We start from the raw sequence: 16,128 nt of genomic DNA, 5'->3' as shown, positions 1-16,128 counted from the left end.
ACTTTGTTTCATTAGTTTTTTATTTTATATTATTTCTTCACCAGTCTGTGGAAAAAGTAAGTATTTATTGTCAGTTGTATTATCCGTTTGGTTTATGACTGAAAAAAGCTGATAACCTATTTTTTAGTGATTAAATACAGGTAACAGTGATGCTTTCCTGGCACCTGAAAGAAACTGACCAGAAACTGGAGAATGCTGAGCACAGAATCCTGAAGGTACGATCTACACAATCTTCCATAGATTAATAGATGGATAGATAGATGCTTGTGAAGCAAAAGACCTTTGTGGGAAAGTCATCCTCAAAATAAAAGAATGGCTATCTTGAAGGACAGGTTATTTATACTGATAGTGGAGCGAAGGAGGGATAGTGCCGTATTTCATGACCTTGTCAGCTCATTGGTGTGGTGGATAATCCGCTTCCATAAAGAGAAACCATGGATTTACAGAGAGATCAGAGAATGCAATATATACCTAGTTAACACGATCGTAGCTCGTGTCTCGTTTTGACATCCGTCTGTTTCTAGACGACGTTCCTGTTCTACTAGAAAGGTGAGAGCAGTTTCCTTGTTTCAGTGTCTAATATTTTTGGTAGATTCTTGTTAGAAGTTGTAAAATGTAGTTTGTTAGATTGACGATGAAGGTGATGGAGAATGTTTTTATAGGAGGTGGTTGTTACTGTTAGTCACTATGGCAAAAACCCACCTATTGAGAACATAAATGTATAGATTCTTGTACTAGTCTTGAAGGCAGTTATACCAAGTTGATTTGTTAATGATTTGTATAAATAGCTTCAGGTACTCTAAACAATAATGCATGGTCATTGGTGGTGATTCTGACTAATGAAAAGTAGTTTTTTGGACTGATCAGTCTTCTATTTTGGAAACAACATGATAAAATGCTAAGAAACCACTTTGATTGGTCACCTAAAGGTTGATGTCAGGTTTGATATACTGACTGTTGAAGTGACCACTGGTAAGTGAACACCAACACAAGCATAAATTTGAAACTAATCCTTATGTCTTACTCGACCTGTCAGCACCTTTTTACAATCTTCTTGTTAACTACTGATTTAAAATATGGTCTTTTATAAACTGATTTGCGATACTTTTTAACCTAAAAGACAACATTGTATATTCACAAAAATCTTCTATATATGTAATGATCTGAAATGGCTAAACCTTTGGGAACATCTGGAATGTGCATATGTTTCTTCTGAGACCTGATTGGTCTTGACTTTTAAGAGTTCCTAAGTTGTTCTTTTACCAAACTTTTACACAAAGAAGACCATTGTATTACTTGATCTATTCTGCCATGTGTTTTCTGCTGAACATGTCTTCAATCTTCTTCCGTGGCTACTTAGAATAGTCCTCCTTCAAATAGCCTAATGTGACCTGACTGTTGTCTTCACAGCTTTCTAAGTATGTCATTGAGGCATTAAGAGTCCATTTAAGTGTACTGAATTAGTCAATCAGTTTGTCATCAGTTAGCCAGTTAGTCCAGTCTGTCTCTCAGAGTGGGAGTATATTAAGAAAGACATTTGAGACGGTTGTTTAGCAGGGAATAAAGGAGAGCTGTGTTGTCATATCTTTGACATCTCAGAGATGCGCTTGAGTATGGGGCTGTGTCTACAGCTGATGTACTGGCCTTGAGATCATATTGCATCGACCTCCTGGAGAAAATCCTCTCGGATGAGTTAAAGACGCTTGGGAACCATGTGGTCGACTTTAGTTTACATAACTCTTGATATTAAGGGCGATGCAAAAAGGTCACGCGATCAGAAAGTCTATGAATTTGGTGCCATTGGATTGCGTCCACATGCAATGGTTACACTCCCAGAAAAAAGGTACAGAGGTTTTCATAGCTCCTATAACTTTTTGTGGAAGTACCTGCTTTTTGGCGTGTTCACACCACAGAAACCGGGAGTAATTTTAGCTGTAGGAACACTTTGTTCAGGGACTAAATTAGCTACTATACTCAGCACAATAGGAACTACTAATGCCGAAGTCCAGGCACTTTTTATTGTCATGCTCTATCCTCAGTGTTGGGAAAGTTAGTTTGAAAATGTAACATTTACATTTATCTATTTTTATAACAAATGTTAGAAGTCCTCAACAATAATTACTGCCAAATTCAAAATTCATCACTTGAATTAAAGGGTTAGTTCACTCAAAATTTTAAATTAGTCCATGTTTTACTCACCCTCGAAAAATTCTAGGTGTATGATTTTTTCTTTCCGACGAATCCATGCAAAGCTATATCAAAAATGGTACTGGCTCTTTCAAGCGGTATAACACGGGCGGGTCCAAAAGTAATCAAAAATATCTATCCATATTAAAATGCATCAAACAGCCCTTACAAATACACATCAATTTGGTTGTGCAAATGTCATAAATGGTCCTATGGAAAAATGTTGCTCTCATTGGACCTCCCTGATGGCTAATTCCTATAACAGAGCTCCTATAAACTCTCTGGTGCAAAAGAATTTAGTTATAACATGCACCCTTTAGGTATTAATATGTACCATTAAAGGGGTGGTTGATAGCAATTTCACTTTTTTAGTGTTAGTTAGTGTATAATGCTGCTGTTTCATTAAACCTACCAGAAACAGTATCTAAAAGTATGAGACATCAACAACCAAAAAAATACCATTAATAACCATTAAATACCATAGCCATGCTTGCTCAAACTGATTCGGGCTCAAACTGATAACTAATATAGACGATGTCACTGTTTACAATACAACTCAAGCACATGCCGCTGAGCTGAGCGGCGGGATGCTGTAGATCCAAACTCTACCACCACTGGATGGTAAAATATGACCGTAAAAGACAATTTTTGATAATGCGTATTATAGTGCCCCTTGTGGCAATGCTGAGAATGCATTACGCATTCAATTGCGTTCTGAAATATTTTAAAACTATGTTATGTTTGTGACAAGAATAACGTAGTTTCGAAATATAGAATCATTTGTTCACATGCATACTGCTTTTCACCCAAAATGGATGGTCCTCTAGATCATCTATTGTTTATTTAATTTTTTCAGCTTTACTGATTTAATTCGGTGTCTAAACTCTGCTGTACAATAGTGTAGAGGGCGCTGATATATTTTGAAACCATGCATAACCCACTGTGTCAAAGCTCTGATGTAGTTTTCTTTTTTTTCTCTTTCTCAAAAAGGTGCAAATAAACTCTTGGAAATGTCTGAGTAAGTATGCCATTTCATCACTTTGTGCGATCCTTTTTACATGACACCATGTATAATAATCAACACACAGAATACCACTGTAGGGATGACTATATAGTAAAATGGATGCAAGAAAGACTTTGGTTTCACGTTGAAAAGAAATATTAACTAGAATGCTTGAGAAGTATCAGTGATGTGCTGCCTTTGTACATCAGTCCTAATAAAGTATAATCTAAACATGTTAGCACAACAGAGAAATATCCTAATCTCTTTATCTCTCTTCTTGTTTAGAAAACGAATGTCTAGCAGTAAAAAACACAGCCTGAAGGTAAGAGCTTGTACCTTATTGAACCAATCCAACATCAAACAGTGATACTTATTAAGAAAGTACTTAATGAATCACGTTTTCTTGTAGAGCATGATGCTCCAGGTTGCAAAAGATCTACTAGAAGCAGAGGACATTGAGAAGAAAGAGGAAAGGAAGAGATACATGGAGGAACATTGCCCTATGTTGTCATACCCGAGCTCCAAACAAGAACTACAGGTCAGATTCAGTTATTACTACAACAAGAAGTTGGAAAGGTTTGGAAATTCAATGCTAAAGTATGCAATTCTTTCATCAGGAGCTCTGCAAAGAGTTACATGAAAAAATCGAAGTTATCGATGAGGAGAGATACGTTTTAGAGCATAAAGCCATCATGGTTGTCAATGAGGTAATATGTTTCACATCTCCTTCTATGTAGTCCAGGAAAAAGGTGCTCTTTAGACTCTTTTTGTGCTATTTAGGTTAAAGACCTAAACATCAAGATTGTCGACCTGAAGGGCAAGTTCAAGAAGCCACCTTTAAAGAAAGTGCGCATGTCGGCTGACGCCATGCTCCAAGCTCTGTTGGGATCCAAGCACAAGGTCTCCATGGACCTGAGAGCCAACCTGAAACAAGTCAAGAAGGAGGTCAAAGAGGAGGTGAGATGACCAAATTTTGTACATGCCAAGTTCAAGATCTTCTAGGATGCAAAAGCTGAAAATCTCGCCTTCATTCACAGGATAAAGAACTGCGTGATGTTGGTGACTGGCGTAAGAACATTGAGGATAAGGCTGGTATGGGCGGCAGGAAGAAGATGTTTGAATCTGAAGCTTGATGATGATGATGATGATGATGATGAGTATCCCACCATGATCTTTTTATTGGCTTGGATCTGGATAAAATGTACAACTTAAAGGTTTCAGTTTATAATCCATAAAAATGCCAGTCAATAATTGAATTGTTCTCTTGAACAACGAAGTGTTTAATTTGTAATTCTATACAGCTTGTCAAAATTATGTTTTTTCTAAATAAATAACCCAACTGTATTAATTGTTGCTTCCTGCTTTTTTAAAACATAAAACCTTAACTGTCATCTGAGACCTAAGTTTGCTTCACTATGTTGAATCTAATCATTACAAACTCTATATCGCTGGAAAGACTCCCAAATTGAATTTTTTTTACTTTTCTGTAAAAGAAAATAACTAGGAAATGTAACAGATTAATTTATAACAAGAGTTCACCTAAAAAAAATCTACATTATAACAAGAGTTCAGACCTTTGTCACAAAAAGCCTTCTTTGTTGCCTTATTCCCTATCATGCTTTAGAAAACATAAGAAATTCTGCGTTGCATTACCATAGAAATGGTACATCAAAATCATATAAAACATATTTATGAATTTGAATTGCTTAAAGTGAACAAGGAATAAACATCAACTTTATTTACGTTCTTAATAGACATTCTTGGTCTTACTCTGATCAATTTGTTGGCGTTAAATGACTTTCTCGCTTGGCGCCTATTTTTTCAGTCGCTCAAACCACCTGATACGACTTTTTATATCTCACTTACCCGCCCAACATTTTTTTTTCCACATTGAATATCCCATTTCACTTTGAAATTCGCCACTGTTATGAAATGACTTCACACGCAAATTCCATAATTCAGTGTAACTTCAAATCTAAATCAAGTGCCCGTTTTCCTCTTCAAGGTAAGATTCCTCTTTTTTGTGTCTTTACAAGATTAGTGTTCAGCATGCGCTTCAAATATAATTAGAATATTTTCTAATTCTTGCAGAACGAAGTCGTCTTGACGGATCATTGGGTGAGTAGAACCAAGACCCACAACATCGCCCTGGTGTGCATTTGCTGGTGCATTCCTTCATCTCAAACTCTATTATGTTTCTCCTTTAAGTTTCACAACTCTAAGTAGGCACTTCAACTAGAATCTCTTTAAAAACACCAATTAATTAAATAAGCAAATAATAAGAAAGACGTCTTGAAAGGTTAAGTTATTTTTAAGAAGGGAACATGGAAAGTATTTGTGGTGTGAATTTCATCTGTGTGCTCTGATCCACTGGTCTTAGCAACACAGCAGTGTTCCTTAAAGAGATATCCGAGGTTTTGCTGAGCCATCAAAGAATGCCATTAAAAACCCTCATTGCCTGTCAACAGCATGTGAATCTTGCTCGCCGGCTCTTCTATAGCTGGTGAGCCCCTCTCGGTTGACTCCCCTTCGATCTTACCTTGGACCCGAAGGATTTAACGCACTCTTTCTTTACTGGATCTACCTTCGAACACCTGCTTTCCGGATTAAACCTGTAATTCCACTATTAATCTATTTAACGCTATTGAGAATGTGAGCAAGTTTATTTATAAAGCGTCAAATTGTTTGCCGCAGCAGCGGTTAGGCCTGTGACGACGCAAATACTAATTCCGCAATAATAAAAGTCCTTTATTATTGCAATTGTAAATGTCATGAAAATGTGCGCACTGCAATTGTGTTTGGATTTGAAGCGATCGGATACAGCTTAGTGGCATTGCTTAACATGTCATTGTGAAAGCTACTTTAATACGTAACACCATTTTTAATAGCTGAATTATGAATGCAATAAACTGATCTCTCATTTACATTATATAGAATAAATGTGGTCCTGTTCGGTACGGCTCGCATGTTGCTCGATGACTTATGAAGTGATGATTTGACACTTAGAAACCGAATCCTACTGCGAGGAGCTTATCTGGGCTATGATTTCACTTGGCTTGCATTTGCTCAAAATTTATGTATGCAAGCATAAATTTTCTAACAAGTTAAGAGGGGTAATATGAGTGCTATAATATAAGTGAAAAAGATGCATTTGTCCAAGGCATGTATGACTAAACTAGGCAGTTATTTTAAAATATTTAAGTATGAAACTGACGCCGTTTTGTTTTTTTATCTGTATTCTGGCTTTTTTTAATCGTATCCTTTAGTTTTGTCATTACTGAGGTTTATGCAGTTTAGTTTCTATCAGTATTTTACCGAAAAAACTATTTTAAAGGTAACGGCGATATCAAGAATGCTTAAGAAACCAAAAGTTGAGGTCAAAGCAATGATTATGTCAAGATCAGTTTCAAATGGCAGCACTGCTAACAAGTCATGGGGTCGAAACAAATCCAAGACAAACATATCAAAGAGGCTGAAGTAGATATATGGCCCTGATTTATAGGCTACACCATGAAAAGTGCACCTCATTTTACGACCCATGCCAAATTTCACCAAATTGTTACTAAAAGAAAGAAAGACTACCCGCGGTAGTCATCACCATCATCAAATCTGTCATGGAAATTAATTTATCAAGCCCTAAACACGTGCAAATGAAGCGTGTAAACGCAAAGCCTACCGAGATCGGCTTGAAACGTTTTTCTAAAATGATAATGTGTATGTGTAGGTTCTAACGTCACTTTAATAGCAATGAATAGGTTCTTTGCATTTCAAATGAACTCTTCAAATGCATTTATGCAAGGAAACAATGTGTATTCATAATGATATCTGTGACACCGGATCACAAAACCAGTCTTAAGTAGCTCAGGTATATTTGTGGCAATAGCCAACAGTACAAAATGTAACTTTTTCTTTAATGCCAAAAACCATTAGGATGTTTAAGTAAAGATCATGTTCCATGAAGATGTTTTATGTAAACATATCCAAACTTTTTTGATGAGTAATATGCACTGCTGAGGACAGCATCTGGACAACTTTTTTCAATTTCCAGATTTTCATATAGTTGTAAATACCGGCCACATATTGTCCAGTCCTAACAAACCATACATCCACGGAAATTATTCAGCTTTCAGATGCTGCATACAATCTCAATTTAATAAAAATGGACCCTCATGACTGTTTTGCTGGTTCAGGGTCACATATACGTGTAATCAAAACCCTTTACCGGCTTAACAAGTATTGTATTAACCAATCAGACCGCTTGGCAGTCTGCGTCAGTTGAAGGCGGGGCTCGTGTTTGTCAAATAACTGGACAAGTGTTTGGTGAGCTGTCTTGAAAGCATCTGTCGAGTGAAATGTGACTTAATCACTCACCTTACGCTTGGAGCGTAGCTTGTGTGTTTAACCTCCGGTACCATGCTTCTCTTCAGGGACTAAAAACGAAGAAGAGAGATGGATGGAGAGTTATTGAAGTCTCTGGCGATATCTGCTGGTCATGGTTGGAGCTGCAGGTAATAATTCATGCGCTAAACATACATATTTTATGCATGATACATAACTGAATTTGATAGAACAGTATATCCGATATGTTTGCTTTGAGCGCCATGCAGTATGCACGCAATGATACTAGTTCAGTTTTAGTATTAGTATTCTTGTTATTAGTCAAGTATGTTTTTTTTTTCATTCAAAGACGCGCATGACTACTGAAAATGTGCATAGCTGGCTCAGTATATGTTCATATTATGTCGAGCATTAAATATTGAATGTTTGCTATTCCCATCATAGCCAGTGTGATAAAGCGTGAGCGAAAATCATCCGATGGTCGTTATTAAGTCTAAATAGGTTTTAGACAGCTGATTAAAAACAACGACGAATAATAGTTTGTAATGAATTATTGAAATAAAAAAAATAAATAAAAAAGTTTTACTTCCCAGCAGTCGTATGACGTTGATATTTGGTTACGTTTGGGGTGCGACGTCACACGTCAGGTGAATAAAATTAAACGTAAACTCAACGTCTAATGTCAACGTTAAACTGACGTCCAATACAGACGTCAGCTGACGTTGATATTATTTGTTTTTAGGTTGTGTAACTAAAGCAAACGTCAAGTCAACGTGACGTCAACCCGATTTTCATTTTAAACCGAAATGCAACGTGTCTGACGTCATGTCCAACGTCAGTCTGACGTTATATAGAAGTCCGGTGCGTTAATTATTCTATTTCGATTCGACAGTGATATCACACTTTACGTTGGCATCTGAAGTGGATGCGGTTTCGAGTTATAATAGAATCAAAATCAAACCTAACTCAAGTTTTTGTTTTTTTTAATTAATATTTTCATTAATTTATTCTGCAACAAAAAGCGTCTGTAAGCGGGAATCAAGTAGTGTTTGTGAGGTCATGTGACCATGAGGGGGCGACCTGCCACTAAGTACAATAAACAGCTCCTGAAGTGACTTGAGTTTTCACCCACTGTGAATAAATATGCAAAACTACTGTTTCTTCGGAAGTGGAGACAGAAACTTGAGTGCGATCAGTGTTGCCAAGTCCAAGGTTTTCCCGCGGGCTACTTTAACACTGTTGGAGCCGGTTAATTTTGGTGTCCGTGGGTTTAAGGGACCCCAATAACATGATGTTTAGCCCCTATAATGTGAATTAAAAAAAAGTGTTAGCCAACCCCCTCGGAAAACAATTAAGCTAGTTTTGGACTAGTTTTGGGTTGCAATTGGGTGGGGGTTATGTTTGTGAAATCCTGGCAACCCTGAGTACACCTATTTGTGGGCAATTTCTCCCAGCATTCAGATGTCTCCAGAGATGTTCAGTTCTCTGGCCACTCTTTTGTTATCTTGACTGTGGGCTGCTGGAAGATGACCCCTTGGCCCAGTCTCAGGTCCAGGTATTCAGGTCCTGTCTGGTTCCAGTCTTCTATTTACGGATGATGAAGGCCACCACTGGACCTTCAATGCTGCACAAATTTTCCCTAGATCTTGACACAATCCTGTCTCAGAGATCTACAGTTTGCTTGACTTCATGGTTTGTGCTCTGACGTGCACCGTTAACTGTAGGACCTTAAACAGACAGGTCTGCACCTTTCCAAATCATGTCCAATCAACTAAATGTACCACAAGTGGACTCCAATCAAGCTGTAGAAACGTCTCAAGGATGATCAGAGGAAACAGGATGGACTTGAGCTGAATTTTGATGTCACGGCAAAGGGTGTGAGTACTTATGTACTCTTTGTATTTTTTTTAATAAATTGAAAATAATGACTTTAATTCATTTTGCAATAAGGGATAACATAACCTTAGTAATAGCATAACGAAATGTGGAAAAGTGAAGCGCTGTGAATACTTTCTGGAGGCACTGCGTGTTCCCTCCTTAGGGAGCAGATAGTCGAGTGCTTTCTGGATGCCTCAGCTGCTGCCTTGATTCAATCATCATTACTTTTACAGAACCGATGATGGACGGGCGAATGAGAAGAGGAAGATGATTTCATCAGTGGAAACAGTCGAAAGAAACCATGTTTCCTCTTTTCTTAAATCTGAGGTCCTGTAAGGCGCCTTGAAGCCGATGGTAAGTTTACTGCTGTTTGTCTGTGAACTGAAATGTGTTTAGAGCAAATGGCAATTAATGAAGAAAATTTAACATCAAATTAGTTTAGTGTTCAGCTTTTTCTCTAAATCTATTGCTCAATGTATGATGACTATAAATATAACATTCTGCATGCAATTATGCCACACACTGTCCATTTAGTTTCTTTGTTTTATTAATGTAACACATACGTTTCCCATTCTATATATTTGTTCTCATTACATATCCAATTTCAAAGGAAAATACATCACATTGTAGAAGAAAAACGGTTTGCAAATGTTGACTTAAAGCAACCAACCTTTCTTAAATGACTAAAATCTAACTCCAGAAGCTACTAAAATGATGCCAGTTGCTTATTGAGAATCACATCAGCATACTAAAATGATTTCTGAAGGATCGGATGACACCGAAAAATGCAATAGATTACGCAATATATTCAAATACAAAAGAGTTACTTCATAATATTACTGTTTTTACTTAATGAATCGTTCCAGATGTTTAGTCAAGCTAGACCTCTGCAGAAAAATATAGGCTTTAAATCCAGCTGAGCATGCTAGTGTCGTCCATATTAACAGACCGAGTTTGAAAAAACCCGCAATTGTAATTTGACCAAAAATAAGAGCGTAAAACACTGGGTAATATATATCGTATCCTGTTGTGCACTCTGAGGAGTGTCTGAAAATAGTACTCCACCAACTTAACAACTGTGTAAGTATTTGTAAATGATCTTACGCTTATTAGTCAGCCCTGCTGACCATGCAGGATCATATTAAGTCGAAGTAGGGCCAGCACCTCTTTGAAACACAACAAATAAGCGGTTTCTATGAATGAAACACATCAATAACTTGATCAGCGCAAAGCAGAAGTTCAGTGCCTTGTCCAATAATTTAACCCAAGGTTTTAACCAAAGACGTAACAGCAAACGACACTCAACACAAGCGTCGTCCTCCAACTCCCTGAACGTTAATCAATTAATCCGGCAGAGGAGCGTATCAGATCACATCCAACATCCTCCACGACCCACTTCTTCGTTTAATCTTACAGACATCTGGAAATTTTGTCTTTCTCATTGGCCTATTTTAAGGAGTCTGATTGGCAGACATTAGAAGCGGATATTTCAAGGGCCTGGCAAACAAACTGTGTTTAGTACCTTACCATAAAGAGGGGAGCCGTATGATGATGCCAGCCTTATATACGATTCTTGAGCGCAGTTCTGCCGCTAGTGCTCCGCTTCCTCCAGACGTTCTTCTTCCAGGTCTTGCACGGCTGCCTAACTTTCTCATTTAGGTGAGGAGAACGTCTGCCTTCGTAGCGTTCGATTACATTTTGTCCCTCTTTTCTCGCTGCCTGCCTTTTTGAAGTAATTGGAAACGATGGAATGTTTAGGGTTTGGGGTTTTTTTTTGGATGCCAAACATATTTACGTAAGCTATTAAAAACTATAGAATAGATTTTAAGTTCTCAAAGTAAATAAATATATGTGATTTTAGGCGCATATTTAAACCTAAATGTTATTATGGCAGGTGAATAGCTTGCAATGCATGCCAAAATGAGCCTGGCACGAAAGCGACGTATTTTAAATGCATGATGTGTTGGTTGAAATGCCAATCGGATGGCGACAGAATTGTATTTCTAACGCATTCTGATCATAGCATTCATGCGTATGCCAGTAACACCCAGCATTTAGGCAAAAGCCCTCCTAGATATCTCTTGAAGTGTTTTAAAGGAATCAGATTCCTGATCTCTCTCATATCTATGTAAGAATTGTGAATACAGCAGAATCCGATCGCTGTGATTCATGCAGCTGTCTGCAGACAGGGTTTCAGATTGGATCTATTGTTGGCATCTGCATAGATTTTTCCAGAAGCAGGGAAATCGGGAGATTGGGATACTGGATATCAGAGGGGGATAGGATTCAAATTAGGAATGCACTGGCCCGCTCTCTGTGATGCAAATGAATACTGATGCCCGCCGCGATTCTCTCTCTACGTGCATATATTACATAAAGACCTCTAAGTAATGCATACCATCGTCAAGTCAGTAAATGAAAGCTGTTTCTTGACTCTCTGTGCAGGGGTGAAGAAAACAGGTGGCCAAGATGTCTGAGTGAGTATATGAATATTTACATTTAAGATCAAGCAAATGGGAATCGGTTCTTGTTTTGCTAAATTGTAATTCCTTCATATTCTCACGGCAGGAAAAAGATGACATCGAGCCGCAGGCACAATCTCAAGGTGGAGTAAATAATGCACAGACGTCTTTAATATAATATATATCATATTATATTATATTATAATTTGACTTCGTGGCCTTTTGAATTCACATTCATAGTGTATTATATTATTATATTATATATAGGCTTTCAAAATATTATAACTCAAGTCATTTCTGTGGCTTAATTCTAAGAAATGTTAAGAATTTTGAGAATTAAATTTTTTCGGAAAAATCATGATCTTTTCTCTTTTTTTTTTTTTTTATTTGTAAATGTTTTTTCCAGGCGAGCCAACTATTATTTTAAATTATAAAAATAAATCAAATAAGAACAAATAAATTAATTAAAAATAAACACAAGAATATACAAATTAAAGTACTTAAACTGTATAATCTTATTTTATTATTATTATTATTATTATTTTATTATTATTTTTAGCACCTTCTGATCAATCATCAAATTCTGATTAAAAAAAAAATTGCTTTCCTAATACCATATTTTTATTCCTTAAAGTGATTTACAGGGTCATTTCCTTTTAACTGTATAATAGCATTTTTGTCATTTTATTTATTTATATTTTAACTAAAAGTTGTGAAGATAAAATGTTATCTATGTCAAATTCAAAAATGTAAGCTTTTTACATTTTCTAATTAAAGAAATGTCATAAAAAAAGTAGAATACATCAAAGAAGTTACCATCAATTCATGTTGAGATATGAAAAATATTGAAGGATTTAAATAACTGCAATCATACGTTAATAATTAAATTAAACCCGCCAGAAGGTGGCGGCAAATCACTGAATCATTCATTTAATTTATTGGTTTAAACAGCTGATTCATCCAGGAATGAATCAAGGGACTGTCTTTATGAATAAATGAGTTATTATTAATAGCTGCAATCCTGCTTCAGATTTTTGACATGTGGATTTTAAATATTTAATACAATATAACAATCCTATTATTAATAACCACATCAGAATAATTGACGTTTGTGGCTTTTAGTTGTTTTCTGTTTGCAGTATTTGACCTATTAGCTCCTAAATGATAATTAAAAACATACATACATTTAAATTTTAATTTTGAGCTTTACAAAAATAGTGCAAAAAATATGACTTTGTCCAATCAAATGCTCCGCAGGAGGAGAATGAACCTCTCGTTAATATCACCTGGCTTTTTACATAACTAATAAGCTTAGAGATTATATGAGGCAGTATGTGTTTAAAGCTGGAAGCAACACTGTAATGCTGTTTTATGAGATTCAGGGTCTCGGTGATGTTTTTGTCCACAGAGTTTGGTGCTCAGCATTGCGAAGGGCATTCTGGAGAAGGAAGAAGTTCAGATTAAAGTAGACAAGGAGAATTACCTGACAGAAAACTGCCCTCCTCTGTCCCTGCCTGGATCTACACAGGACCTGCAGGTCTGTTTCCTCATTCACCAGCCCTTCAGGAGACTACAGCAATTAAAAGTCCTCACTTAGATATTCATTCATATATATTTAGAAATATATGTAATCATTTTTTATTTGTTCCGTACAAAAACTGTTTTCGAATGTGCTAGTTTTTTCTTTGATGAATACTTACTTAAATTTAAATTTAAAAAGAGCAGCATTTCTTAAAAATATAGATTTTCTCTAAAATATAAGCCTTTACTATGACTAGCATGAATAGCGTTTATTGCATATATTGTAACATAAAATGTTTTTTTAATAATCAGAGAAACCCCAAAAAATCTGATAATAAATCAGCATATTAGATTTCTAAAGGATCATATAAAAACTAAAAACTGGAGTAATGATGCTGAAAATCCAGCTTTGATCAGAGAAATAATCTTTTAAAGTGCATAATAATAGGAATATGCATTCCATGATATTTAAAAAAAAAAAAAAAAAACATTAATCTTTAATCTTACTGATCCCAAACGTTTGAGCAGCTGTATATATGTATATATATATATATATATGTATATGTTTGCTCTTGAGGCGTATGTAAACTTGGAGCTGATTGAAGCTGTATTGCACGCTATATGTCGTTCTTAAAACTAAGATGGTTCAAAAACAGAATCTGAATATTCAGATACATATCTCCATTTAGGAGCTGTGCAAGAAACTTCACCAGCAAATCGACAAAGTTGATGAGGAGAGATATGACCTGGAGGCCAAAGTGGGCAAGGCCAACAAAGAGGTAACCTCCGATGCTCAAACATACCTTATTACGAGCGGGACCGAGTCTGTACCGGGTTCTCTGAGCTCCTGTTGAATGTGCGTACAGATCGAGGATCTGAAGATCAAGGTGGTGGACCTGCAGGGCAAGTTCAAGAAACCTGCGCTGAAGAAGGTGCGCATGTCTGCCGATCAGATGCTTCAGGCTCTGCTGGGCTCCAAACACAAGGTGTCTCTGGACCTGAGAGCCAACCTCAAACAGGTCAAGAAGGAGGTCAAAGAGGAGGTGGGTGAAAGATGCTATCGTGACATTATTTCTCTGCAGACAACAGATATGAATAGTTACGGCTGTGAAGTCTGATGAAAACTGTCTCACGGTTTACTCCTACATATTTTAAAGATATGGATGATTAGTTGGTTTATAATGTGTTTTTGTGCAAATGACGCTTTCTATCAAGTCAAGTCACAATTTTTATATAGCACTTTATACAATAGTGATCGTTTCCGAGTGAAAAAAACTGAACGCAACTGAACTTATGCTTAAAACAAGAACAAGAGTCTGAAAATGGGAAACTCGGTTTGCCTTTGAATTAAGTTGATTTTCAAGAACTTGTTCTTGTTTTAACCACGAGCTCGCTTTATTTTCATCCGTTTCTCACAAATCAAGACTAATAATCTACTGATTGTGCTTCTCTAGTAAACGTATCTTGATTTAAGACGGTTCAGTAAAGCTGTCTCCATATTGTAGTGTTTGAAGCAGAGCTATTCACGGCATATGCTATTTTTAGTTTGTGTGTGTGTGTGTGTGTGTGTGTGTGTGTGTGTGTGTGTAATGGAATTTATGGAAACCCATTTCTTTTTTCCCCTTTATCAGCCTTTATATCTCACAATTTATGAAAAAAAGTCACAATATATCATACATATCACGTAATTGTGAGTTATAAAGTCAGAATATTGAGATATAAAACTTTATAACTCGCAATTGCAAGTTTACATCTCGCAATTCTGACTTTACAACTCGCATTTCTGAGGAAAAAAGTCATAATTGTGAGTTTATATCTCGAAAACTCAAACTTTATAAATCGTCAGTGCAAGTTTACATCTCGCAATTCTGACTTTATTACTCATAATTGCGAGTTCATATGAGAATTCTGAGAAAAAGTCATAATTGTGAGATAAAAAGTACTCAGTGGGCTTCCATAGAAATGAAAGTAATGAAGATCCATATAGCTGTCCTCCATCCATGTTCTTTGCTTTGTCCTAATCTCTTAAATGGACCTTCGTGAAATCTGCATAAACCCCGACAGAAAGTAACATGCTGCATGCGTGTGTGTGTATATATAACCGTATCTTGCGGCTTGCCTTCACACTCAGTGTCTCTCTCATGATGCAGGCTGCAGACGTCGGCGACTGGCGTAAGAACATTGAAGACAAGGCCGGTATGGACGGCAGGAAGAAGATGTTCGAGGGCGAGGCATAAATTCCCAAACACCTCTTTGTTTCATTATCACAGGGATCTGTCAGAGCTGCGCGGTCATGTATCTTTTTGCCATAGTTGTGTCTTTCCTGCTTTCAGCGCCTCAAATGAGCATTTGTTACTCACTATGTACGTCCTGAAAGGGAACTGTGTATCGTCGCAGAGCCACTGCCATTAAACGAATGCTTCTGAGGAAAATCTTTTTTCACGTTTCTTTTATTACTCGTGTTTTTGGCCTTCCGTTCTTTTACAGTCTATTATTAGTGGTTTCTTATGACTATACTGCAGTGTTGCTATTACAGCGGTCTTTTCTTTTGTCTCTTTTCCTTTAATGTGAACGCTGTTAATTAAATAAATTTTTATTGAATTTAATTACATTTTTAATTGATTTTTTATTTAATTTAAATTAAAAATTTTATTGAATATTTAATTGAATTTTAATAAAAAATTTAATTACATTTTAAATTTAATTTAATTTAATTTAATTTAATTTGTACATAACATC

At 36.4% G+C, this 16,128-nt stretch overlaps 2 protein-coding genes across 6 annotated transcripts; both read left to right on the top strand.

Moving 5' to 3' along the window:
- Positions 1-406: 406 nt before the first annotated feature.
- Positions 407-11,884, top strand: tnni2a.2 (troponin I type 2a (skeletal, fast), tandem duplicate 2). 5 transcript variants are annotated; one of them, XM_043227677.1, is made up of 11 exons: positions 407-549; positions 3,178-3,205; positions 3,476-3,512; positions 3,600-3,728; positions 3,808-3,897; positions 3,971-4,147; positions 4,228-5,308; positions 5,659-5,804; positions 7,618-7,698; positions 9,640-11,065; positions 11,852-11,884. In XM_043227677.1, the coding sequence occupies exons 2-7, from the start codon at positions 3,198-3,200 to the stop codon at positions 4,321-4,323; spliced, it is 537 nt and encodes a 178-aa protein (XP_043083612.1). In that variant the 5' UTR covers positions 407-549; positions 3,178-3,197; the 3' UTR covers positions 4,324-5,308; positions 5,659-5,804; positions 7,618-7,698; positions 9,640-11,065; positions 11,852-11,884. The 5 variants fall into 5 exon arrangements, with proteins under 5 accessions (XP_043083612.1, XP_043083610.1, XP_043083609.1 ...); XM_043227675.1 differs by having other exon boundaries at positions 9,265-11,065; XM_043227674.1 differs by having other exon boundaries at positions 7,618-9,405.
- LOC122330556 (troponin I, fast skeletal muscle-like) lies at positions 10,993-15,821 on the top strand. Its single transcript, XM_043227679.1, has 7 exons — positions 10,993-11,065; positions 11,852-11,883; positions 11,975-12,011; positions 13,277-13,405; positions 14,079-14,168; positions 14,256-14,432; positions 15,540-15,821. The coding sequence occupies exons 2-7, from the start codon at positions 11,876-11,878 to the stop codon at positions 15,624-15,626; spliced, it is 528 nt and encodes a 175-aa protein (XP_043083614.1). The 5' UTR covers positions 10,993-11,065; positions 11,852-11,875; the 3' UTR covers positions 15,627-15,821.
- The last annotated feature ends 307 nt before the right edge of the window (positions 15,822-16,128 follow it).

Source organism: Puntigrus tetrazona, chromosome 25 (assembly GCF_018831695.1).
Source record: "Puntigrus tetrazona isolate hp1 chromosome 25, ASM1883169v1, whole genome shotgun sequence".
NCBI classification, from domain to species: Eukaryota; Metazoa; Chordata; class Actinopteri; order Cypriniformes; family Cyprinidae; genus Puntigrus; species Puntigrus tetrazona.
This window is presented reverse-complemented; position numbering and strand designations above follow the sequence as displayed.

Bases quoted from the DNA above. Each gene is read 5' to 3' on its own strand.
- tnni2a.2 (XM_043227676.1), top strand. The intron at 3,898-3,970 runs GTAATATGTTTC...TGTGCTATTTAG, and splicing joins CCATCATGGTTGTCAATGAG to GTTAAAGACCTAAACATCAA. The intron at 4,148-4,227 runs GTGAGATGACCA...CTTCATTCACAG, and splicing joins AGAAGGAGGTCAAAGAGGAG to GATAAAGAACTGCGTGATGT.
- LOC122330556 (XM_043227679.1), top strand. The intron at 12,012-13,276 runs GTGGAGTAAATA...TTTTGTCCACAG, and splicing joins GCCGCAGGCACAATCTCAAG to AGTTTGGTGCTCAGCATTGC. The intron at 13,406-14,078 runs GTCTGTTTCCTC...ATCTCCATTTAG, and splicing joins GATCTACACAGGACCTGCAG to GAGCTGTGCAAGAAACTTCA.